Below are 27657 nucleotides of genomic sequence, written 5' to 3' on the forward strand. Positions count from 1 at the left end.
TGACTAGGGGTATGGAACGGCTTCCATACGAGAGATTAAAAAGTCTGGGACTTCTCAAATTGGAAAAGAGATGACTAAGGAGGGATATGATCAAGGTCTATAAAATCATTAATGATGTGGAGAAAGGGAATAAGGAGGCGTTATTTTCCCCTTCTCAAAACACAAGAACCAGGGACACCCAATGAAATTAATAGGCAGTAGGCAGGGGCCGCTCTAGACATTTTGCCACCCCCAGCACGGCAGGCAGGCTACCATCGGCAGCTTGCCTGTGGAGGGTCCTCCGAAGCCGCGGGAACAGCAGAGTGCCGGCAGAGCGCCCCCCACGGCTTGCCGCCCCAAGCACATGCTTGGCATGCTGGGGCCTGGAGCCGCCCCTGGCCGTAGGTTTAACACAAACAGAAGGAAGTATTTCTTCACACAACACCCAGTCAACCTGTGGAACTCATTGCCAGAGGATCTTGTGAAGGTCAAAACTATAACAGGGGTCAAAAAAAAGTAGAGGATAGGTCCATCAGTGGTTATTAGCCAAGATGGTCAGGGATGCAACCCCATGCTCTGGGTGTCCCTAGCCTCTTCTTGCCAGAAGCTGGGACTGGACAACAGGGAATGGATCACTTGATGATTACCTGTTCTGTTCATTCTCTCTGAAGCACCTGGTGTTGGCCACTGCCAGATGACAAGATACTTGGCTAAATGGACAATTGGTCTGACCCCAGTATAGCCGTTACTATATTTTGTTCAAGTGTACACAGCATAGGTATAAGGGTGGGAGAGGAGAATATGCAGAAGATTACTCACCTGTGAATTTATACAACTAAAGAAGTTATTGCAAAAGAAATACAAAATATTGCTTATGCATGTGCAAGTCCGAAGCTCATGTATGTAAGCAAAGTTACACAAGTCTCAAGCAATGATGTGCAGTTATGGGTCGCTAGATAAGTGATTGGGACATTACAAAGGTCTAAGACAGTGGTCAGCAACCTTTTCAGAAGTGGTGTGCCAAGTCTTTGTTTATTCACTCTAATTTAAGGTTTTGCGTGCCAGTAATACATTTTAATGTTTTTAGAAGGTCTCTTTCTATAAGTCTATAATATATAACTAAACTATTGTTGTATGTAAAGTAAATAAGGTTTTAAAAATGTTTAAAAAGCTTCATTTAAAATTAAATTAAAATGCAGAGCCCCCCAAACCAGTGGCCAGGACCCGGGCAGTGAGAGTGCCGCTGAAAATCAGCTCACATGCCACCTTCGGCACACATGCCATAGGTTGCCTACCCGTGGTCTAAGATGTTTCACAGCTGCAGCATCTTGTTGTTGTTGAATTGTTTGGTCTAGGGCTAGGTCCTAATTTGTCTAATTATTTTCTAGTCAGTAGGTTTACCTCTCCGTTAACGGATATGCCTACTCACAGATTTCAGCTAGTCATGATAGGAGTGTTTGTCCCTGCCCTTTCAGCATCTGGGAGCTATGGCACCGGAGATGCCATCCACTTTCCTACAGGTGTGTGATCAGTTCTCAGTGAATGAGAAGGAACAGTATTTCAAGGGAAACTCCTGAAATATATTGGACCATTTATTTTTAACATTGCAATATGCTAAAAAGAATGTCTGCTCACAAAGTTATGGAGGTATGAGGAACAGCCTTTCCTTTAGATATATGAGGTCTCCACTCACAGTGACGTTCCTGGAAGCCTCCACAGGACAAGGATCCAGTCTGAATGAGGTCTGTGTAGCAGTGGAATGGAAAGGGATACTTAGAGACCTTATACTTATATGCTGAAGTAAACAGGATTTTCAGTCATTACTTTTGCAAGCTTCAGCAAGAGCTACCTTTGGAATCTGCTGAAGACTGCATCTTACTGCACTACATACATGCAGTGGTTTCAGTGACAGCTGTAGCTGCAGTCAAGGCAATAGTCCATACTAAACTGATCTGTCCACAGAAAGGAAAAAAAAGTATGAAACCAAAGATACTTAATCACTGAAAGGCAAGTCTTTTTGGCTGACCTTGTTCATAAAGTAACTGCCTAGAGATGACACTGCAGCTTTAAAGCCAAGCTGGTCTAGCTTACAAATGCACAAACTCCTCTATAGACTAAGCAGCATAAAAGCCTCTTCATCCTCTTAGATGGAAACTAAGACAACAAATGACAGAAATATCTAAAATGGGAGGTTTTATGTTACACAGATTTACTACTGTAGCCGGCCAGAATGGAGTGTCCATTGAGGGTAGAAAGAATATGTACTGCAAAGATAGTTGATGGCTTTGAAAATTCTTTGCAGCCATCATCCTTTTCACTTGCCTTTCAAAGAATCTCAAAATTCTTTCGAAATGCTTAGAACCCTTTTATGTCTAGCTGAGTTTTGCAGCTCCTAGCAGCACTGCATTGCACATGTACACACTTAGCAGATGAATTTTTAAGGAAACTACAGCACTAGACATGGTGTTCAAAATAATACTGTATGCTGTAATGCAGACTAGCTCACTATGGTGCAGCAACAGTAGAAGCTGTAGTGTAAACGGGGCTCAGGCTTTTACCACTGATTTTCTACTCCAGGGATACATTACACTGTAATAAAAATGCCTACGCCCTGTCTGTACTACAACTGCCTTGTTTATTGTCACCAAAAGGGGACCTTCAACTATGAAGTTTTCTAGTGTAGAAGCCTCTGAGGGTGGCCAAGCTAATCCTTTTTCCAATATGGCGAACTCCCCAACTTGTTGTTCCCTTTGATCTGGCAAAGCTAAACTCGGAAGGTAGGTCTCTCCATCTGTCAGTTCACCTAATCTGTTCCTGTACAGTTGAACTGTACCATACAGAACATTGGCCAGTACTTTGGGATACATTTGTTTGTTAGCATAGTGATCTATTAAATGAGTTCATTCTTTATATTTGTGTAATAAAATTTCCCCATAAAGTTTTGTCTTTGGTAATAGCCAGCTATTGTCAGGCTCTTACTAGAGATTTCCAATAATGCAATTTGATTTGAACAACAAGTAATTTCACTCCTGCACTAGGGAACCTTATGTCCTACAGAATCAGAGAGCGGCAAGACTATGCTTCCATGATTGCACCATCTAAGTGACAATACAAGAACCAGAGAACACTCACTTGTAAATAGCAAGAGATGAAAGAAAACAAAAATCAGAATTACTTAGAAGAGGGGCAGGCCAAGCAGGGCCGGCTTTAGGCCAATTCCATTAATTCCCCCGAATCGGGCCCTGCACCTACGAGGGCCCCACGCCCAGTGAGAATCTCTTCCCTAGCTAGAGGCGCCTTTTAAATTTTTACTCAGCTGGTGGTGCTCCGAGTCTTCGGCAGCACTTCTGCAGTGGGTCCTTCGCTTGTTCTGGGTCTTCGGCGGCACTTCGACAGCGGGTCCTTCAGTGCCGCCGAAGAACTGGAGCAAGTGAAGGACCCTTGCCGAAGTGCTGCCAAAGACTCGGAGCACCGCCCGGTGAGTACAAGCCCCATGTGTTTTTTTAACGTGTTTTTTTTTTTTTTGTCTTCCCTGCCGGGGCCCCATCGAAACTGTTCAAATTGGGCCCCGCACTTCCTAAAGCCGGCCCTGAGGCCAAGGGCAGAGTGTCAGTACTGAAACAGAAGCAAAACCTGAACCATTATGTTGGACAAACACTTCTTAAGTTTCCACTAACAGAGCTGCCAAGGAACTAGAAAGCACACTTTTCACTCGCAGACAACATTCATGGTCGAACTCTAAACTGTCTCTGTACTGGTTGGAGAAGCCAGGTCAAAGGAATGTGCACACTGATTTCAGAGTAAGTGGAGGAAAGGTATGCATCCTGAGCCTTTATATCAATTAGGATGCACTATGAAACCAAACATGCAATCTCTTGGAGGAGCCAAATTCACTTAAATGAAACATTTAACATTACAAGTTTGTAAACACCAGCAGCCAATAAATCTGAAAAATAAGTTTTATTTTAAACCAGTGGTATTGTGTGACATCATATATGGCAGAACTGATTACAGCAAAGTTCATGGATACAAACAAAATAGCAGAATTTCTTTTTTGAAGTGTGTACTTCTGTTCAGAATTCAGGCAGCAGAACAGCACCGCTCTGAAAACAGGGAGTGCGTGCCACGGGAGCTCCCATTAGAGTCTGGACTTTGAAACATTCCCACTCATACATGCAATGTCTATATTTTAAAAAAATCTTGAGCAATATTTCTGCATGAAATCACACTGTAGCATCTACACATAACATGGCTGATAAAAATAGTCTTGCTGAAGGTTTACGGATTTCCATTTAAATACCTGGACTGCAGATCCAGCAAAGAGGGAGGTTTTCTATTGTCAATTTAATTTGGTCAGAGAGAGAGTTCTGTACCCAAGACATGAAAGAATTGCTCTCTCTACCCCATCCCAAGCTTCTCTAAGAGGGTTTTACCTAAAGAGAGATCACTGGAAAGTGTTCTAGGAAAAACTGATGGCTTTATCATCCACCTCCCACCTCTTTTTGCTGCCTCTTTATGCATAGGAATAAATACATTAAAACAGCTGCTCTCAACTCTTATATCAAAGATCCACCAGGATACAAAATACTGCAAAAACCCTGCTCTTCCCACACAGGAGATGCTTGCAATACGTGAACGTATGAAAATGCCTTTTCTTCTACATCCTAAAAAAAGGGCATCTGAGCCACCCAGGACAGCTGCAGTATACAAAATACTGAAAGACACTTTCCTCTCCCCAGTCCCTAAACATGGTTATTTCATTCACAAAGGATCCCTGTAAAATACAAAATATTCTAACCAACTTTGTCTTTAAACATACTCCCTTTTCCTGTTTCCTCAGGCAGAGACCAACCCACTAAAATAGCCAAAAAGCTCTTTTCCAGGAGGGTAAAAATAAAATCACCTTATTAAAGTGTTAATTACACATCCACACAGAGACAGACAGTGAAAGGGAGGTTCTGACTTCATGCATGCTTATTCTTTGTTTTGGACTCCAGCATTTCTAAGAAACTTCTTTTTGGGGGCAAAATAACTTCTAAGTTTGGACAATTAAATTGTCTCATGTTTATCTGCTCCTTTAAAGGACTCGATTTATCCTTTACCCTATAAATCCAAATCTTTTGAAACCAGAGAAAAGAAAAAGGTGCATGTTTATCTGTCCCATATATTTTATCAAAGCTCCCAGAATGGCAGATATGTTCACAATGAGTTGTGCTACAAGAGGGAGGATGCTGCGATTTTCCTACAGCAGAGGAACTCAGTACAGTATTTCATTGGCAGACTTACTGCCCCAGTGCCCTCCTCCAAGATAATGCAACAAAAGTAGGTCTACATGCACATACAGCTACAACATGCAAAAAACAAAAACAAAAAAAAAAACACCCCACCCCATCTTGTTAGGAATAAAGTACACAAGCACACAGACACAGCATGAATCATCTCCAGCCTCTGCCTGTATCTACTTGGCGCTAATGCTGGGAAGCCTCAGAATGAGTGAAAAAGAAGAAGGAGAAGTATGGTGATTCCCAATCCAACGGCACACAATCTGTTGCCTTGGAAAGTATACTTCCTGGTTATAGTGTTCATGCCTGGTGACCTGCAGCCCATGAAAAGCTGTGGGCTCAGAATTCCATTCAAGAATGTTAACTCCAAACTCACTTTCACTCTTTTCCCATTCATTTAAGGCACAAAACATATTTACATTTTCAAACAAATCCTTCTCGTGTTTCAAGAATCAAACCGAAATATTCATACTTTCTGCTGGCACACAATACTGGAAAGAGGCTTTGGATGTAGTTCAGCACTCTGGCATGAAACAGAAAAAGACATCACCCCAAATCTGTTGCTGCAGAAAGCAGGGGGCTCTGTTCAAGTATACAGCTACCTTCCATTATCTATAAAGTCACTTCCTCAGAGGAGAACCATTTTAATGGCAACAAATGTGACTGAGAATTAACTGAGCTTCCCCGCATTATGTCTGCCTTGCCCAAGCAGCAGTGCAAATTGGTTGCTGTCTGTTATTCTGGAAGGGCTTTAAAAAAAAAAAAAAAAAAAGGTGAGTCACAAATAGGTCTTCAGAGGCTTGTCTTAAGCTGTACGCCGAATACAAGGTAGCATGCAGCATGTTTACATACAGTCAGCCTTCCTCCCTCCCCCCATTCAATACACACGCACAAACACGCACACAAAACCCCTCCACCAAGGAGAACATCTTTGTGTCAAGAGGCACTTGAATGATATTTGGAGAGTCCCTATGAAAAGGCCTTCCCCTCACAGTGAAGTGGGACAAACAGAAGACAGGCAGTTTCTCAGGACTCCATCTCCTCTTGGTCAAGCGGCGGTGGCACAAAACTGACTACTTCATCATAAGTCAGACCTGGGGGGGGAAAAGAGTGACAGACTTAATACAGCAAGATGGCAGTTTTATAACACAGCTTCTGTTGGATTCCAATCCTCAGAGCCACGTTTCAAAAAGAAAACTTGCTCTAGATATTCTGAGTAAAAAAAGCTAATGGGCTGATATGCCAAATCAGTCTACATCACAATGTTACTTCCAGAATGCCAGCACGATATATTTTTGCAGTCTCCAAAGGGTTGAACTGCATTGTCTGCATGAACTGATATTTGTATTACCAGCTAGCAAATGACTGTATTCATTCTATACACAGCACGTCACGAGAACAGTACAAGGTATTCCCAATGAATGAAGAGGCAACAAAACTAATGAGATCCCATGTCAGAGCACACAACGTTTCTATCAGCTCCCACTCATGCTCTCCACCTCCAAAGGTTTGCTCCAACCAACCACAAAAGCTATAGTTCGACGTTAGCTCATGGCATCTGCTATAAGATATGCAGCTTGCCTCAGTAATTCCACCTTTCACAAGACTCACTTTTCCATTCTTCAATCTCAAGTTCTCTGCTTTCAAAGGACTGGTCATAGGGGTCTGCCACTGGTTCATCATCTGGGTCATGGTACTGAGAGAAGTAGCCATGGGCCAGTGCCTCAGCTGCAGTAATTCGCTTGTCTGTGTCCAGCACCAGCATCTTCTCCAGCAAGTCCACAGCTATCAGAGCCCCGAGACAGAGAAAAGAATTGAGTTTTACACACAGGGAGCCATCAAAACACTTTATTCTAAGTCTCAAGTTTATGTAAAGAGGCCCAAATAAAAGTGTCAAGGACTTTACATTTTATATTTAACTAGCAACTTACATCAGGGATTATTAGTCATGCTGCAGGTTGCAATGTTTATTTTATACACCTTGCTGTGGAAAAAAGTTCCTAATGGTCTATTAGAATGGTGTTCTTGAAAGTAGATGGAACTGCTGACTCACTCATTTCCCTCTCCACCACCAAGAACCCATCTAAACAAATGCATCCTCACACTAACCCAATGGGAAAATCCCAAGTCTCCAAATCAATGAGCAAGACCTAACAATATCTGCCACTAAATCCCCTTCCCAGGAGAAGTGCTGCAAGCCTTACCCAGTGGATTGGCACCAATAAACACATTTTCAAAGTTCATCTTTGGCATGTAGGACAAAGACTGGATGTAGTTTCTTGCCTGTGGAAATAAATGTTTTGTTAAAGAACATCTCCCAGCCATCAAGATATGCAGTGCGCCTCAATTTGTCAGAAGTATTTTGTTGTGTATACACTGCCTACTTACTTTGATTCTCCTGCTCTCACCTCTGTGACTCTTATTAGACACATCAATTTTACCCCCTCTCACCTACCAACCATCCATGGTGGGGGGAAGAGGTTAGAGATAATGACAGTCAGGACTTGCTCCATGGTTTGTGCAAAAGTGGAAACAAAATACAGCCCAGAGATCTATTGCAAAAGCTTACTGCCTCCTCTAAGAGGCATAAGAAGCATATCATATACTGCTGTGATATAAAGACTTCTTCATGGTATCCAGTGGTAAATCATTCAACTGTTAAGTGATATTCTAAAAACAACAAATCATTCAGGTTCTCCTACATCCCAGAGGCCGACAAGTTTAGTCTGCACTGTTCTAGTTTGAAATTTGCTTTAAGGTTGTTTTAAAGTCTTGCTGTAGCAGGCAGTTATCTTAGTGCCCATCCCATGCCTCATGCGAGCATTTAGTGAACCCAAGAAGCGGTGACCTGAATTGCAAAGCCCTGTACATCCTCTCAGGTCTCACCTCATGGCTGGGCATCCTGTTAATCAGATATGCAGGGGGTGTTCCCGTCAGACGCATGATCTGCTGAAGCTGGTTAATATCTTAGGTGCCTAGTCAAGGGCTTTGTTAAGAACAGTGCAAAAAATCATTTTAAACATAGAAACACAGCTGCATACAAACTATTTCTTCTGCCCCTCCCCCCCAAGGCACAGATCAAACAGGCAAGAACCACTCAATCTGTCAGACATACTTGTGAGGTTTTAGTGATGAGGAGTAGTGAGCAGCTAAAGCAAGTGATTCCTAATTCTCAATCGCTAATAGCCTGTCAGCACAAACAGACATAAGTTTAACAGCCAAATTCAAACTTAATTTACAGATTAGCCTCTTTGAAACTTCTCAACAGTTTACCCAGGCTGTTGCATTCACATGTGGCCACTGAAAAAACTGATCCTCTGAACTGGCTTTAAATGCATAGCTTTACTGACTTACTGCACAGGAAGCTGTCAAGACCCTTGTGGCCTAGATGCTGGTGATATTAGCTCAGCAACTGGCACCTTCCCTCTGAACAGCTATGCAGGCAGTGTGATATGTGGGTGAGGTGATGGTAGACAACAAACGCAGGGTTAGCAAGACATTAGCATTGCACAAAATCAAATATTAGCCGATGTCACTGAACAGAAGTGGAGAGAGTTTAACAGCAACTAAAATGAGGCAGAAAACCCTGCCGGGGTCAAATGTAAACAAAGCAAATCCAGACCTTGTTATAAGAACATCATCCCTGTCCCACACATATATCCCCATCAAGTTAGCTCAAGGTTATCTTCGTACAGTACAAAACAGAGCAGTATCAATACTTTCCTATATTTTATGCAAAAGATTCTGAGTGTGGACTCAGACAAAAGGAACTCTGCTTTTCCTTCACTGAAGTAAATCACTGTTGCTCAACTCGGTGCCTATATTCTGAAGAGTCCCTCCTGATATACAAACTAATCTAGCCCCCTTGACCTTACCCAGCCTCTATCACACCCATTGTTCTCACACCACTGGCACAGAGAGTGGCATCACCATCTTCAAATTATGCCTCAAACATTCTTTCTCAAAATATGGTTTGCAATGTTGTCGTAGCTGTGTTGGTCCCAGGATATTAAAGAGACAAGGTGGGTGAGGTAATATCTTCTACTGGAATTGGTCCAAGAAAAAGAAAGATTACCTCAACCACCTGGACTTCCCAATATCTGTCGCTTTTTCCTAATGCTATCTCTAAATCTAAAATTCAGGGCTTGTTCATATGAACATTTAGTTTGCAGCAACCTGGTGTGTGTGACTCTATCATGCATTAACCTTCCACTGACAACTGTCCATGCAGACCCTGCTGAGGTCCATTAACAGTTGGTTAATGACCTCTGATCTAGTCCTCATCAGCAGTATCCACACAGATAGTCCATGGCAGATTAAAATTTGATTTTGCCGCAGACTAATTGTTTGTGTAGACAAACCCTGAATTATTCACCTGTTTAACCTAATCCTTCCTTCCTTCACCTCATCCAGCCTCTCCTCAGCCTACAGGTGGTAGTTTCAATGACAGCCAAAATATTCTCCTCCCCTTAACACCTTTTGTTTCTCCCAATCTGACACCAAACAAAATCAACCACATCCTTGGCCAGATCAGTAATTTCTCCTGCAGGAACAACTGCTTAGTCATCAACGCATAAAATAAATTTAATCTCCAATTCACCAAAACTGCCCTCTTTTCCACACCGCTATAGCTATCACCTGAAGTACTGTACCCTATACCTCCTGCCCTTTGGGTCAAATCCTATCCCTCGGTTTTTCTCCCAAACTTCTGCCGTTCAGAATACAACAACATGCTTGCATACTTGTCAGCTACTTTGACAATCTAGGCCCACAGTAGTCCACCTACCCGGAAGTCCCAATATAACATTGAACTTGAACCCTGCAGGACTTGGGATCATCAACAGGGGAAATATTGATGGACCAAACCAAAAAAAAAAAGTCATAGTTTAGTAAAGGACTTAGAAAGGCCTCTTAGTCCAACAAGACCCCTCTCTAATCTGTAATATTTTAATCATTCTGCAATTTCTAAAGTCACTGAAACTCCTCACTCAACTCTTCAAATGCTCTCATTGCATGCCTTCATTTAACTGCTTTCTGTACCCTTCCTGCCACACACTGCAAAGAGTTTGATACTTTCCTCTCTGTAAACAGCATCCATTCATGATCACATCACAATCATCTCTATCCTCCTAACTTTACATTTCTCTTCAAGTAGACCTACCAGAGGTGAGTATGGGGATAGTTAGTTAACCTAAAGCTCTCTCTTGCATGAAGTTCAGCCAGATCCTAAAATCTATTCTCTCTCTTATTCAACATTTACATGAGGCTGATGGGGAAGCTAGTGAGATATCAATGGGTTGCAACCCACACACTACATCCTTGAAATTCAGCTCCACATCGTTCATCAGTTCAATCATAGTGCTTTTTCTGTGTCTGGCTGAGAATCATGGCTAACAGGGCGAAGTCCATTCCAAATTAGTCTGAGGTGATAATGGTAGTCTGAAGAAAACTATCAAAGGAAATGGAGAAGGTGCCCTTTCCACTGAATGGGAAGGTCTACCCATTTTTTGTAACTCAGATTTGCGACCTAGGATGCTTATTAGATCCTGGGCTGCTTCTATATATTCAAATACCCAAGTGTATCCAAATGGGCTTCACCTCTATGTCTGAGAAGAGATCTTCGAGCTAAAAGTCTATAGATGAGATATCAGGAGCTGGTGACAGTGGCAGGCCCTCAAGTCTGGAATTCAATTCTTTGCTGTAGCCCAGGCTAAACTATGAAGAAAGTCTGCGTTTAAAAATGTGTTACTTTATCTAACATGTTTTTAAACACAAAGAAATTAAGGTTGACCATGACAAGCTAACATCTTTAAAAGTGTTAAATCTTGTCTAAACCAGTCTTTAGAGTCATGTTAATACACTCATATTACCTAATGTGTTTTAAAACAACCTATTTCTCTAGTCTAGACAAGGCCAGTGTTTTTACTTACTGATCTTCTCAAGATCCTGCAAGGCACATTTATTCAGGCTTTTTCTGAAAGGGAGATATTGCCATTTTCATGCCGTTTTCCCCACATATTCTTTTAAATTGTGATGTAGTTTTTAAATTCCACCCAGCTCCTGCTAAAATTGCCAGTATTCCCCCACCAAAACTGCTCACTCTAAAATAGCCACCTTCACTCTAGAGACCATATCTCTACATATCTTCATGACTCCCATAAGCATAACTATCCCTGTCATGATAAAAACCACAGCTATTACACCACAAAGAAACCCACCAAATCAAATTGCTATTAGCTATCTCAGCACACTACTGGAGAAAAATCTCATCTCTTCAATAGCTTCACCATGTGAGGCATCCATGAATGCCAGTTGGTTACTGCACCCTCCCCTCAGTCTTTTACCATAATGTAATGCGGCTCCAGGCACCAGCACAACAAGCGCGTGGCTGGGGCAGCAAGCCAGGGGCAGTGCGGCATGCTGATCGTCGTGAGGGCAGTAGTCAGGGAGCCTTCGGTGTTTCTGCAGGAGGTCCGCTGGTCCCGCGGCTTCGGCAGCGTGTATGCAGAAGGCGCAGGACCGGCAGATCACCTGCAGAACCGCCACCGAATCCGCGGGATCGGCGGACCTCCTGCGGAAAAGCCGCTGAAGGCTGCCTGACTGCCGTGCTTGGGGCGGCAAAAAACATAGAGCCGCCTCTGCCTCTGGTGTATCTGCACCCCAGGTTTTGCTTTACTCCAAAGGAGACAATACTACACCACTACAGAAGGATCCCATAAGGCTTTGTTCTCAACCCTCTTCTCCTCTCCATCTACCACCCCTTACTAGTGTTCAGCATTTCATAAACATTCCAGTGCCATTTTTATGTTGAGGTCAGTGAAAACTTGAGCAGAGTGTTCTTTCTCAATTTATACTCCGCCTACCTGCTCGAACACATCACTCAATTCTTGCTTAACTTCCTTCAATCACCATAAAAGATGGCTATCCTCTTACTTGACAAGGGGAATACCATTAATTACATCTATCTAGCTCATCTCAATTCTGAACATGAGTTCACTTCTCAGATTTGTAATAGTGCAGTCACTCATACATTTTCTTTGCAACTCTGCGTACTGTAACTTCTTCAACAAAATGACAACTACAGTGATACTCATTCTGTGAATTGCTCACAGATTTCATGCCTTATTGTAAGTCCTTTTATGTCCTTCTCCAAATCTGCCCACGCCCAAAGTTCTGTTGATTCACAATGCTTCAGCCCACCAGATCTTCAGGACACCTCTTGGCCACCAAGTTCTAGCTCTCCCTATACCTGACCTGCTCATCTGTCAGTTCTGGCCTCATCTATTTTCTCGCACGTCTGATAGAGGTCAAACCTTTCTGCTCCCACATATGATATATGAAATAATCTACTCATTCCCCACCAAACTGATCCTCTGATTCTTTAACAAGAACCTCAGTACCACTTTTCTGCAGCTTGCCACTAGAAACCTGTAAGCCAGTTCACTACATCAATACTTACTATGCATAAGCAACCCATTAGCTTCTGTTACTCCTCAACTTCCCCATATACTCTCTTAAAAAAAAAAAAAAAGACATATCCCCTTGGTGTAACTTCTGTGTATTTTAATTTTGTGAACAGGTAAAATTAAGTGTGATATATTTTATACTTTGCCTCCCCAAATTGGTTCTTAATCCAGCAATAAACATTTGTACATGGCAAAGGTGGTAGGAAAGACTGAAGACACTGGTCACCATTTAAACAGGAGTCTGTCTAAATAAAGCTTCAGTGGTCACAGATAACAGACATGCTGGCAAAAGTACAGTGCAAATTAACACATACATTAGCACAGAATGACTGTTTGAAGTGGCTAGGCTGGCTGTGCACTTCTTCCATGGTGGCCATGTCTTTCCTAATTCAGCACCTGCAATGCAGTTTGGATTTTATGCTCTGAAAACAAAAGTCTCAGTGGTGCGGCAGCAGCAGCTCATTCTGCTGTCATATGAAAGACTGCTTTGGGAAGAACACACAAACTCCCATAGAGAAATTGCACATATTTAGATGTCATGCTCATTTTTGGATGGGATCATTTGCCCATAGAGAGTCCCTTGGATAGGCAATCTAGAGAAACAGTGATTGGTGTAAGTCTCAAGATCCCAACCATAAGAGGTGCTTCTCCAATAGTGTCTTCCCGTGAAATCCTTTGTGAAGTACAGACCCCCAAAAAGAAGTCAGGAAAACGTAAAGTGAGATGGGAAAGAGGAGTTCACACCATGGGTAGGGAAGGAGGGAGAGAGATCAGGCAAAATATGAACGCATGGACACCCCAAGGGAGAAAAAGGAAAAAAGACCAAAAATCCAGAAAAAAAGATCACAAAGTATAGACAGACTACGAGAGGGCAGAACAGAGGTAGAACACTGACTCCCAAAAGGGCATATATTACAATCAAAGTATAAACTCACAGACTCTGAGGAGATTTTCTTCAAAAGCTCAGGCCCTGGGGTTCCAACGAGTCTCAAAATGAGCTTCAACTGATCAATATCTAATGGTGAACCATAAAGGAAAATGCTGGGACAAATCAAAATGAAAAAAAGTTCAGAGTATCAGCCTAATGAAGCTGGAGAGTTAATGTCTAACAAGACCTTATCTGAATAGTCATTTTAAACAAACTTTATACATTCCTTCTGTATAAAGTTAAACATCCCCACATGATGCACTTGTGTCTAAATCATTTACATGAAACAACTGGACCACAAATGTGCACACATGCATTGAGCAGAGTTGATCACTTACACTTGACTGCCATGAATAATGCACAGCAGACATTAAAGACAAAACTTGTGTCTCACTGGCAAGGCTTAGTTCACATGCTCACTCTACCCTTTAACATCCACCCAGAGCTTTAGTAGCTAGCAATATTAAGCACATTAGTAAATAGATGCAGTAAAGCAGAAGGCTGGCAAGTGCAGGTACTAGTATGCAACAATACATGGCCATTTGCAATACACTGCTGAGACAGTCTGACTACTTGTGACTAACCCCGGATGTCACAGAATGACTGAAACTTGCTTGCTGTCTAGAGTTGTTCTAGCAACCTAAAAACTGATCTGGTGCACTCTCTCCCACTTCCCATGCTGTACGCTAAACTGCAGAACATTGGCTTCTTTTAGAAAATATGAAGGGGACTACATCATCTTGTTTCAACACTGCTGCCAAAATAAAACAAAAAGAAACTAACAGAGCTACCATCAGGTCATTTAGACAACTGATCTGCTCTCTTTGAAAAGGCAGAAAAATCTTTAAGAAATCTGAAAAAATGTACATGGAGAAATCTGTTAAAATGCTATCAGAGGGGTAGCCATGTTAGCCTGGATCTTTAAAAAGCAGCAAGGAGTCCTGTGGCACCTTACAGACTAACAGAAGTATTGGAGCATAAGCTTTCATGGGTGAATACCCACTTCTCAGGACTCTTTATTGCTTGCTAAAATACTGTTACAGGTCTGATCATCACAAGAATAAAGAGCCAGACTGGAAGTCAACTTTTTAAAAAATTGGGAGCAATCTTATCAGGGCTGCCCAGAGGATTCAGGGGGCCTGGGGTCTTTTGACGGCAAGGGGCCCTCACTTCAGTGGTAATTTGGCGGGGGGGGGTCCTTCCGCTCCAGGACCCGCCACTGAAGTGCCCTGAAGACCCGGAGCGGAAGAAGCTCCGGGGGCCCGGGCCCCGCGAGAGTTTTCCGGGGCCCCCGGAGTGAGTGAAGGACCTCGCTCCAGGGACCCCGAAAAACTCTTGTGGGGGCCCCTGTGGAGCCCGGGACAAATTTCCCCATTCCTCCTTCCCCACCCCCCCGGCAGCCCAGGATCTTATTCCATATCTAAATTGCTCTAGTATGCTGCAGTCCAAATCCCATTAGTGATTTCAGACTACATCATTCAAGTTTGTTTCTGGAATATCATACCCTTAAAATTCCATTAACATAGTTATGGGTTTTCCTTTAAATACAAGATAATCTTCTTTTTAGGCAGCATTGTTCATCACAATGGAAACAATGCCATGCTGATCTCATAAATGCAGTTGCAATTGTATCTCACTACATGGCATCTCTTTACTCAAATGCCACAAAGCACATATTACTACTGAGTATTCTCACAACTTGCAGTTTGCACATATTAGAGTACAATTCTTACTACAAAAGTCTTCAAGTGGTGGAAACATTTAAATGAAATTTTGCCCATGCCCAGGGGTTGTTTTCAAATATCTATTTTTAAAAGGAGCCTTGTACTCCCAAAATGCATCTGCTGATATTAGGGACTCATTGCATGTCCAATTCTACTTGTTAAAGCCATACTTTGACTAAAGCTTGGTCTACAGTAAATGCATCTAAAATGGATAGAAAAACCTATGCAATAATATGCATTGACAAACAGATGAGCTGATGTTTCATTTACTTTCAAAAAATTCACTTTGATTAAATTGTTTATCAAGTTTGAATCAAAACAGGCACTCAAACATTACAGCTAATGATCACATGCATGTACCTGTAATCACTGAACTGCACACTCTTAGGCATCAAAACTTATGGAATCAGAGATTTCTGTCATATAATTAGCAGAAGACTGCTATAGTTAATACAATCAGCTATATTTAAGTGGCCCTGATGAAAGTCAATTTAAGACAGCCATTTACTCATGCTCTTTTGGAAGAAAAACAGTTGTGCAAGCTAAGGACTGCCAGCATGCCTTCATTTTGAGTTCAATATTCGTTGGTTTATTTGTATTTTTTAATTTAGATTCCTTTTTATGTGTGTTTCAAAATCAAGCTTAAGACTATCATAATTATGGATTTGGGCCGCCATTTAAAACGCATTACCCAAAAGGAGACATTATGGTACTGAAGTTGAAATACAGAGCCAGAATGAAGTGTGTAAGTTTATGCACATTAAAGAAATATGGGAATAGTTGCTGTGCATGTAGATTCATTGAGTTTAAGACCTAAGGGAATCATAGGACTCTCCTGTATAATAATCAGTCACTAAAGACAAAACAGAGGCCACGACCACTTGTGATCACTAAAGACTCCATGACTTTTTATTAAGCGAAACAGTAATGTCCTGGATGTCTTGAGTAAATCCAAAATGTCAAAAGTATTCAGGGAATATTTAGATCTTTCAGAAGTTTTAGCTGAGCAAGACCTTCACTTTTTGTCCTAAAGTACTAGAGCATTGCTGTGCTCTTGGGGATGCAAGAGAAGATTCCCATGTATAATTTACAAATGCAGGACATGTCCATTTAGGGAAGTCTACATTGGTGTGTTTGAACCTGGGTGGATATACCTGCATAGATATCCCTAATCTAGATAAGACCAAGTATTTTGGCATCTAATCTTGAAAGAAACGTGAAATATTAATGTTAAATTTGCCCAGTGTTATTTTAAGATGCAAAAAAGGCTTGATTTACAAGTGTGAAAGAACTGAACTAAAGTGAGAGTCAGAAACATTTTTTTTATTTTGGTAGTTACACTTTAAAAACTCAATAACTATTTGGCACTTACAAAGTTGATTTGATCTATTTTATTAAAAATAGATCCAGTATATAATTTTATAAACAAAGAAAAATATTTATTACTGTGTCTAAATTTTAAGATCCTCTGATAAAGAAAAGATGATCAAAAGAAGACCTGCAATAGTGCTAGGGTCTGAACTCCTTAACTGAATTACCCATTCACAACAAACCCAGAGTGCTGGCATTGATCTGGTGTGTGAACACAGGTGTGCAGATGACGCTATTGCACATAGTGTGCTGTCTGCCATGTCAACACTATTCTCAGGAGATAGCAAGGTATTAGAAGTTACTAGAAATTTCCAAACTGTATTACACTTCAGGTAACTTCATAGCTCCCAAAAGCAAAACTAACGTACTGAGTGGACATTGCAGCATGCAAACATGTGAACTATTCCATCTAGTTTAGGCCTACCATCTGTACCCCACTGAATTACAAGCATAGCCTTAACTAATGGGGCAAGTGGTGCCAGAGTGAAGTGAACTCTGAACAGTTACACACCAAACTAACAAAGTTAGTAAACACACAAAGCAAAAGGAAAACAAAAACAAAACAAAAAACTCACAAGAAGAAAAGTGTATGGAAAGGGAAAGCAGAGCATGCAAACCTCAAAAGGGATCGCCACAGGCTCTCCAAGGACTCAAGTCCCAACGATCCTGAAATGCAGAAAACAATCAATCTTCCATCATCATCATCAGCAGCAGACACTGCAAGATTACAGGAGCTTATCCACACAAAGCATGTCCAAAGAATACTTGAGAGGCTAGACAAGCAGAGCAAAATGTACCAAGAGACCATGTAATTTCCAAATGATTCATTTTCAACAGGAAACTTCTGTAGACCAGCACGTGATTGGATGGCAAAAAAATTATATATAATATTCATCACAGAATTTAAAGGGATACAGTCAATTTAACAATCAGAGAAATATAATTTTGTCTATATTGTTATAACGAATGTCCAAGATTGCAAACAGTGAAAGAAATGTTTGTTTTCTTTTGCACATGACAGTATTTTGTACAGAGAAAACAGCAAATCAGCCTCCTCTCTCATTTGTGTGGACCAGTCACACTGAAAATGAGGAGATAAAAATATTTTTAATCAATGGGAAAATATGCTTGTAAAAGCACAAATATTAGTATTAAACATAAGGGAAGATTACAAATATCTGAAATCACTTAATTCATTTTCTGAGGATGACCAAATTTCAAGAGGACAGTGAATGATTAATCTGATTGTGTGTGGCAGTGAGAAATTAAGGTTTTCAGTCAGTTACAGTCCTTGATCTTATTCCCATCACCCCAAAATTTTCTGCATCTGTTATTTCCCTACAACTCTTCCCTCATCAAAAAACATTTTACTAACTTTAGAACCTCACATTTGATCTCTGAGTTTCATACCAGAGGTAACCAAGATGAAGACAATACTTTAGAGACTTAATGTTCCCACTGTACATATAATTATAGAAACTATGGCTAATCACTGGAATAATAAACCCCCAATGCTGAACGGGTTGGGAGCTCAGGACACTGATCTTAACAAATGCAGAAGATCCAGGTGTGTCACTACCTTTAGTTCCTTGTTGCTGTCTATTCAGGACCAAGTCAAGGTTTGGGAGGGTGTTAGCCCCCTTTTATATCTTTGGCATGGGATGTAAAGGCTTAGGTAAGGTACACACAACCCCCAACAGATACTGTTTTCCAGAACATGCTAACCTCATGTGCATAGGATATGCATGTCACTTAAGGTGAGGATCCATGCAGGCAATGCTCAAAGAACGACTGAAGGCTTTCTGTATCTGTGGAGGTGGTGTGGGAAGGGCCTCAATACCGTTATATAAAATCAAGCACCAATTAAGAGAAAAGCATCATGATGTGACAAATTATCAACGTGTGAAAGAGTGCAAGCGTTCAAGACAGAGAATTGCAAGCATCTACAGGAAATATATAAACTAGTAAAGCACCTTAGCATGACACAGGAAAGGACAGGATTTCCTAAAATCAAATAGTTATACGCCTATAACGCATATTTTAAAAAGTCAGAGGAAAGTCTCTCAGACTTGGAAGGAGAGATTTATCTATTTTGCTCAGTACAGTAAAGTACACACTGAGATGTATTTCCTAGCATTTAACAAAACATCTAACTCTTATACAGCACTTTTCACCAGTAGATTTCAAAGCACTTTATAAAGGAACTAACATCCCCAGTTTAGAGAGAGGGAAAACGAGACACAGAGAGCTGAAGTCACTTGCCCAAGGTTATCCAGAAGGTCAATGGCAGCCCCAGTTCCCCTGAGTTCCAGTCCAGTGTTCTATCCATTAGGCCACACTGCCTCTCTTATATTGCAAATCCTATTTGAGACATTTTAATTACATGTCTTTGTAGCTTTTTTGGTTACATCTGGCAAGAGAGACATCATCTGAAGCACCTGAAGTATAAGTAACCTTTGTTAGAGACTCTGAATCAGTATTCTCCTGTTTATATTCTGAATTCAGGGTGCCAGTGCTTCCAGGGTCAAATGTCAACAGCAGTGATATTTTTGCTAAGAGCTATTCTGGTTTCTTTTTCTGCAGCAAAAAGCCAAGTGTCCAAGCCAGAACACCTGATAAAATTGGTTGTCAGCAATTAGGTAGTCAAAATGGGGAGACAGTAGTTTCTGTCTATTTCTCTCTTCTAGACCCCAGACCAGGAGGAGGGTGGGAGAGACAGACAGAAGCAGAACTGGGGATCAAGTAACCCAACTGAAAAGAGGGGCAAGGAAAAGGAGATGACTGATGTTGAGTGAGAGCGTATTTAGCAAACTTAGAGGGATGAGTGAGATCACAGTTAGTAGGGAAGGAAAGGAAGTAGATAATGCAAAACAAGGAGAGGAAGAAGGATGGAATAGTAAGACACACTGAAGGAGGAAGAGAAAACATACAACAGAAGATGACACAAGTGTAATGAAAGGAAAAAGGCAATTGGGTTTGAGGTTTTTTTTTTTAAGACCTAGGAAAGTGCTTTCCAAGACAACATCTTAAATAGTAAGTTAACATATGCGGCAAATTGCTGGCACTATTATGATGGGTCTCGTGCTTTCTCTTCTTGGGGGGGGTTCAGGGTGCCATTTCTTGCCCCTGAATTGAAATATTAATTGCCCCACTAGTGTCCTTGAGGAGGGGAGTGGAGAGAGAGGGACCTGGGCCCGCTCTCTACTCCAGGCCCCAGCTCAGGGGCCCTGAGGATAGTGGTGAATCACTTGAACTGGCAGTTCCTTCCCCTGGGCTACTTCCCTCTCCTGCCCTTCAGCTTGTGGGGGGGGGGGGGGCTTCCTGCTCTCCCTCTGCATAAGCCAGGTGCCCCTTACCTAGGGTCTTGGACTTCTTAGCCCACCGCAGCACTCCTCCAAACTTTCCTCTGCTTCTCTTCAAACTGTTCTCTGCTCCAATACCACTCCTTTCTGCTCCAACTCCCACACTGTCTGATTGAAGCAGGGGTTTTTATCATGTGACTGACTACAGGTGCTCTAATTGGCTTCAGGTGCTCTAGTTAATCTATAGCAAACTTTCTTCTCCTTACAGGGAATAAGGCTCCCTTCTAACACTCTCCTGCTCCCCTCTGGCCATGCTGTATCACATATCCCCTCCCCCCACTCAACACCATGGGGTTGGGCTACTTGGGATGAGAGGCAGTGTTGTCGTGATAGGCCATCAGCATTGCCATGTTGGCTTCCAGCCCTATGCTGTACCCGGAAATGGAAGGGCTGCAGGGACAGGAACCACCTAGTCACTCATAGACTCATAGACTTTAAGGTCAGAAGGGACCATTATGATCATCTAGTCTGACCTCCTGCACAATGCAGGCCACAGAATCTCACCCACCCACTCCTGTAACAAACCCCTAACCTATGTCTGAGTTATTGAAGTCCTCAAATTGTGTTTTGAAGACCTCAAGCTGCAGAGAATCCTCCAGCAAGTGACCTGTGCCCCACGCTGCAGAGGAAGGCGAAAAACCGCCAGGGCCTCTATCAGTTTCAAGCCAATCCTGTACTGATTAGCATACTTGCTGACAACACTGGTTTAGCAAGTGTCCAGGACCAAGTTCCAACAGATGCAATTATTTTTCTCACAGTCAAAGGAATGCTACTTAACTCCCAATACAAGGTAAATGGTTTCATAACAGACACAAAGCTTCATTAGGAAGAAATACAAATCACAAAAGTCAATCCTTTGGTCACAATTCTCCAACAATATTAGGATCTGGATTTAACTAGTTATAGTTCCATCCTTCTGATACTGCTAGCATTTTCACCCCCAAATCTTGTCTTGCGTTCTTCTCCTTGTTCCTGTGCATCCACTGGAGCAGGGCGTGGTCTGTCACAAGGGTAAACCGCCGCCCCAGTAGATAGTAACGGAGAGTCTCCATAGCCCATTTTACCGCCAGACGTTCCTTTTCAACAACAGCATACTTTTGTTCCCTGGGGAGGAGTTTCCGGCTGAGGTACAAGATTGGGTGTTCCTCCTCCCCTACCATCTGTGAAAGGACAGCTCCTAGCCCTACCTCCGAGACGTCTGTTTGTAGGATGAATTCTTTCTCGAAGTCTGGGGCTATGAGTACTGGATGGCAGCATAGGGCTGTCCTTAAATCTGCAAATGCTTCTTCTGTCATATCAGTCCACTTTACTATCTCAGGGCCCCGAGCTTTTATCAGATCCATCAATGGCCCTGCTCTTGTGGCGAAATGAGGGATGAATCTCCAATAGTATCATACTATCCCTAGAAATGCTCTGACCTGCTTTTTGCAGACTGGTCAAGGCCAACCTTGTATTGCCTCCACTTTGTTCCACTGGGGTTTCACCAAACCTCTCCCTACTACATACCCGAGGTATCTGGCCCCAGCTAGTCCTATCACACACTTGAGAGGGTTAGCAGTGAAGCCGGCCTTCCGCAGGGCGTCTAGCACTGCTTCTACTTTTCCTAGGTGCGTTTCCCAGTCAGGGCTATGGATGACTATGTCGTCTAGATAGGCGGCGGCATACTTGGCATGGAGTCGCAGTAATTTAGCCATAAGTCATTGGAATGTTGCAGGGGGACCCCATGGAGTCTGAAAGGGAGGACAGTGTATTGAAACAGGCCATCGGGGGTAGAAAAGGCAGTCTTTTCTTTGGCATCCTTGGCCAGGGCAATTTGCCAATATCCTTTGGTCAGATCCAGAGTGGTTAGATATCAGGCCTTGCCTAACTGATCAATTAGCTCGTCAATGCATGGTATCGGATAGGCATCAAATTGGGATACTTCATTCAATTTCCGGAAGTTGTTGCAAAACCTCAGGGTGCCATCAGGCTTGGGAACAAGGACGATCGGGCTGGACCACTGACTGTGGGATTCTTCAATAACTCCGAGTTCCAGCATCTTCTTCACTTCCATCCTAATTTCTTCCCTTTTAGCTTCCGTATTCAGTACGGTCTTATCATCACCCTTACTCCAGGGCTGGTGACAATATGATGGACCAGTGTCGTATGGCCCAGTTGTGTACAGAACACATCCTGGTTTCAGTGGATCATCTCAATGACCTCTGTTCGTTGTTCTGGGGTTAATTCATGAGATATCTTTACCTGCCCCTGTGGGTCGTCTGTCTGGGGTGGAGCTCCTCGAATAACCAGAGACGTCACTCGGTCAAGCCAAGGCTTCAGTAAGTTGACGTGGTAGATTTGCTCTGGCTTTCGGCGGTCTGGTTGTCTGACCTTATAGTCCACCTCCCCAATGGCTTCCACTATCTCATATGGTCCGTGCCAGCTGGCTAGGAGTTTGCTTTCTGCTGTCGGTACTAGCATCATCACTCGTTCCTCCAGCTGAAATCTCCATACTTTCGCCCGACGGTTGTAATATGTCCGCTGGGCCTCTTGTGCTTTTTCCAAATGTTCTTGTACTATAGGGGTTACTCGAGTTATTCGCTCTCTTATCTGTGTTACGTGCTCAATGACATTCTTTCCTGGGTTGGGTTGTTCTTCCCAATCTTCCTTGGCGATATCTAATATCTCGCGTGAGTGCCGTCCGTATAATAGTTCAAAGGGAGAGAAACCAGCGGACACCTGGGGGACTTCCCATACAGCAAACATTAGATATGATAGAAGGGTATCCCAGTCTTTTCCATCCTGTGCTCCACCTTCCGGATCATACTTTTAAGGGTACGATTAAACCGCTCTACCAGTCCATCTGTTTGTGGATGGTAGACTGAGGTTCGTATGGCCTGGATGCGGAGTAGGGCACATAAGTCCTTCATTAACTCTGACATGAATGGGGTTCCTTGATCTGTCAGGATCTCCTTAGGGATGCCCACTCTGGCAAAAACCTGTAGTAGTTCTTTTGCTATTGCTTGGATGTGGGGTTTCTTAAAGGAATGGCCTTTGGATACCGCGTGGCGTAGTCAAGGATGACTAGTACGTTTTGGTGGCCCCGTGCCGATCTTTCCAGTGGGCCCACTATGTCCATGGCTATCCTCTCAAAAGGGACTTCAATAATAGGCAAAGGTACTAATGGGGCCCACAGGTAAGGTCGAGGGCTATGCAACTGGCATTCAGGGCAGGAGGCATAATAGCGCTGGACTTCTGCACGTATCCCTGGCCAATAAAACCTTCTTAGGACTCTATCCAGTGTCTTGTCTACTCCTAGATGTCCCCCAAATAGATGACTGTGAGCTAACTCTAGTACTGCCCTTGTGTGTTTCCGTGGGACTAAGAGTTGCTCTACTTCTTCCCCTCGTATTTTCTCTATCCTGTACAAGAGATTGCATTTGAGCACATAATATGGCCTTGGGCCTTTGATCTTTCCTTCCACAGGTACACCATTTACTCCAATTACCTCCTCCCTCACATCCACATATAGTGTGATCATTGGCCTGGTCCTGCCCGAAATTCTCACATGCAGTACCGATCTGACCTACATCTAGGAGGCTTAATTCTACTCTTCCCCCCTTGGTTGCTCCCACTTGGGCTAGGAACCACCTCCAAGTCCTCCCTGGCCTGAATTATCTCCTGGCCTACTGAGCGAGTTTGCCTACCCACAAGGAAAGTTTTTTGTTTCTCTGCTAGAATCCTGGTCCCTAATCTTTTATCTGCCCTCCTTTCTTGCCTAGACTTTCGGGGTTTCCCAGGAGATGAGAATAACTCTGAAACAAATTCGGCAAACATTGGGGTGAGGCTATCTGTAGGTGCCTCCATCTCAGCCTTGGGGTTGCTACCCTCCCCTGGCTCTATTGGGGTAAGTAAGCTCTCAAACCCGGGGAAGTCCCTACTCATTAAGAGAGGGTAGGGGTCCTTGGGGACCACCCCTGCAGTCACCCTGGTAGTATTCCTCTGGATCTCAATCCGCTCTGGGATTGTGGGGTAAAAATTCACGGTGCCACGAACGCACGTTACCCCTGTTCTTGGCCCGGATTAGTTGGTCTCACCCCACCAACTTACCCGAGACTAGCGTGACAGCACTCCCAGAATCTATTAATGCTATGGTCTTAATACCATTCATTTTTACTGATCTTGTATACCCATGTGAGGTCATTGTGACCCCTACCAGGCCGATTAGGCCACATTGCTCCCCATAATCCCCCAGATTACACTGCAAATGTTCTTCTCTGTTGGGGCATTGGGCTGCTATATGCCCCAATTCCCCACACTCATAACATCGCCCCCTTATTCTGGTTGTCATCCTCTGCCAGGGGCTATTTGGCCAGCCCCCCACCTCTCTTCCCAAACCCCCAGGTCCCTTCTTGGCCTCGGGCCATTCATCGGTCTCTTTCCTCCCTGTTACAGTTCTCCTATAGTTCTCGACAGTCCAGGGCCTTGGGTTTGGGTTTGGCTTCCTGGATTGCCGTGTCTCCCCGCCTGGGGTCTGGAACAGTTCACGGGCTGCCAGCTGTCTTTCCACGAGGGAGACCAACTCATCATAGGTGGAAGGGTCATTCTGGCCAACCCAAGCCCGGAGAACTGGTGGTAGCCCCCTCGTATACCGGTCCAGTACCAGGACCTCCATCATCTTCTCAGAGCTGAGGGCCTCAGGGTGCAGCCATTTCCGGGTCAGGTGGATCAGGTCAAACAATTGTGATCGGAGTGTCTTGTCCTCCGTATACTGCCACTTATGGAACCTCTGGGCTCGCAATGCTGTCGTTACTCCGGATCTGGCCAGGATCTCTGCCTTCAGCTGGGAGTAATCTGCTGCAGTCTCTGCAGCCATATCGTAGTAGATCTTCTGGGCCTCCCCACACAGGAATGGGGCAAGGATACCAGACCACTGATCTTGGGGCCAGGCCTCCCACAGGGCTGCTCTTTCAAAAGCCAGGAGATATGCCTCCACATCATCCTCCCGTGTCATTTTCTGTAGGCAATGGCTGGCCCATATGGTCCGGGTCCCTTCACAGTTGCGGTTCAGTTCCATAAGGGCTTTCATCTGGTTCACCAGGTCTTTCAGCAGGGCTCAGTCCTGGGCAGCCTGACTCATCAACAGATGATTAGTCTCCTGCTGCATCCGAGTCGCCTCCTGTTGGGCAGTTGCTTGGACCCGGGTAGCCTCCTGCTGGGCCACAGTGGCTTGTATTAGGGCATTGACCATGTCGTCCATCTTAAGGATGGGAGGGTTTTGCCTAACCCGGGTTTTAAGTCCCCAGCGCGCAAATCCCACTGCTAACACCACGTGTGGCAAACTGCCGCAGTATTATGATGGGTCTCACGCTCTCTCTTCTTTGGGGTGGGGTTCAGGGTGCCATTTCTTGCCCCTGAATTGGAATATTAATTGCCCCACTAGTGTCCTAGAGGAGGGGAGTGGAGAGGGAGGGACCTGGGCCCGCTCTCTACTCCAAGTCCCAGCTCAGGGGCCCTGAGGATAGCGGTGAACCACTTGAACTGGTAATTCCTTCCCCTGGGCTACTTCCTTCTCCTGCCCTTCAGCTTGTGGGGGGGCTTCCTGCCCTCCCTCTGCACAGGCCAGGTGCCCCTTACCTAGGGTCTCGGACTTCTTAGCCCACCGCAGCACTCCTCCAAACTTTCCTCTGCTTCTCTTCAAACTGTTCTCTGCTCCAATACCAATCCTTTCTGCTCCAACTCCCACACTGTTTGATTGAAGCAGGGGGGTTTTATCATGTGACTGACTGCAGGTGCTCTAATTGGCTTTAGGTGCTCTAGTTAATCTATAGCAAACTTTCTTCCCTTTACAGGGAATACGGCTCCCTTCTAACACTCTCCTGCTGCCCTCTGGCCACGCTGTATCACACATATTAAACATTAATAGAAAACTGAATGACAATATGTTCCAGTAAATAGATGTAAATGTTAGTGCTTATTCAGACACATTACAATCGAGTGTGCGGTGTGGGGGGAATTTTGGTGAAAGGTGGTTAATCTCTGTTAAAATCCATCCCTATATTTAGATGTCAGTCAATCACCTCTGCCAGGGATGATGTTTATCCCTAGTAATTTAACAGCTGTACTAAAGTTGTTTTTTTTTCTTTGAAACACACCAATTTGTTCCAAATAGTAGTTTTTTTGGTTTTAATTCCCTGGAGAAGATTTTTGTAGATCAGTGATCTCCAACCTTTTTACACCCAAGATCACTTTTTGAATCTAAGGGCAACCTAGGATCTACCCTACCCCTTTCCTGATGCCCCACCCCCCTCACTCCATCCCCCCACCCTCCGTCGCTTGCTGTCCCCCAACCTCACTCACTTTCATCGGGTTGAGGCAGGGGGTTGGCATTCAGGAAGGGGTGCGGGCTCTGGGCTGGGATGAGGGGTTCGCAGTGTGGGAGGGGGCTCTGGGCTGAGCCTGGGGCATTGGTGTAGGAGGGGGTGAGGGCCATGGGAGGGAGTTTGCGTGCAGGAGGAGGTATGGGGTGCTGGCTCTGGGCTGAGGCATAGTGTTGGGGTGCAGGAGGGGGTACAGGGTGGGGCTTGGAGTGCAGGAGGGCGTTCGGGATGCAGGTTCTGGGAGGGGGCTCAAGGATGAGGGTTGGGGTGTGGCCTCCTGACGGGCAGCACTTACTTCTGGAGGCTCCTGGTCAGTGGATGGTGCAGCGAGGTTAAGGGCCTAACCCGGCCCCAAGCCACTCCCGGAAGGGGCCAACACGCCCCTGCGGTGGGCACATGGCTCTGCATACTGCCTCTCTCTGCAAGCACTGCCCCCGCAGCTCTCCTAGCCAATGTGAGCGGTGGGTGTGGTGCTTGCAGGCAGGAGCAGCACGTGGAGGGAGACCCCTGCTCTCCCTTGAACTGGCCACTTCCAGGAGCGGTGTGGGGCCAGGGCAGGCAGGAAGTCTGCCTTGGCGGTACCCACACTGCACCACCGAAGATCGCAATCGACTGGGAGTTCCTCTAGGATCGAACAGTCAATCGCAATCAACCGACTGGTGACCACTGTCCTAGATGCTCCTGTAAAGGATTTATTCTCCCCCTAACAAATTACCCTCTCTTGTAGTCAAGTATCAGAGGGGTAGCTGTGTTAGTCTGGATCAGTAAAACCCGACAAAGTGTCCTGTGGCACCTTAAAAACTAATAGACGTACTGGAGCATGAGCTTTTGTGGGTGAATACCCACTTCATCAGATGCATGTCACCTCTCTTGTAGGTTTGCCAAAAGATCTCACCCAGGCCCCTGTGGTGCTATCAAAACAATTCTAAAAACAACAGAGCCTGAGCCCTCACATCTGCACCAGCACACACTGAAAGGGGGAGTGGAACCCATCTGATTAAAATTAGTAAGCATCTGACAAGGGATTTGGATATTTGCAACAAATTGGCAAGCGATTCCCAGCCTAAAGCAGCAGGAGAATCACTGCTTTAATAGCACCCCATTTAAACACACATGGAAGGTCACCTTACTGAAAAATAAGGGATATTTTATACTTATAAGGAATCTGCAATAAGCACAAGCAGGA

The 27657-nt window shown here is 44.0% G+C and overlaps 1 protein-coding gene across 2 annotated transcripts in view; it reads right to left on the reverse strand.

The window, feature by feature from the left end:
* Positions 1-3920: 3920 nt before the first annotated feature.
* Positions 3921-27657, reverse strand: part of MAPK14 (mitogen-activated protein kinase 14) — a 62517-nt gene continuing 38780 nt past the window's right edge. Inside the window, exons 9-12 of one of the 2 annotated variants that reach the window (XM_030561259.1) lie at positions 8148-8227; positions 7466-7544; positions 6873-7046; positions 3921-6355 (exon numbers count right to left, since the gene is read on the reverse strand). In XM_030561259.1, the coding sequence (XP_030417119.1) occupies positions 6288-6355; positions 6873-7046; positions 7466-7544; positions 8148-8227 (401 nt within the window). In that variant the 3' untranslated portion in view covers positions 3921-6287. Of the gene's footprint in view, positions 6356-6872; positions 7047-7465; positions 7545-8147; positions 8228-13662; positions 13743-27657 lie in introns of both variants that reach the window. The other variant, XM_030561258.1, reaches the window with a different exon arrangement.

Source organism: Gopherus evgoodei, chromosome 4 (genome assembly GCF_007399415.2).
Source record: "Gopherus evgoodei ecotype Sinaloan lineage chromosome 4, rGopEvg1_v1.p, whole genome shotgun sequence".
Classification (NCBI taxonomy): Eukaryota; Metazoa; Chordata; order Testudines; family Testudinidae; genus Gopherus; species Gopherus evgoodei.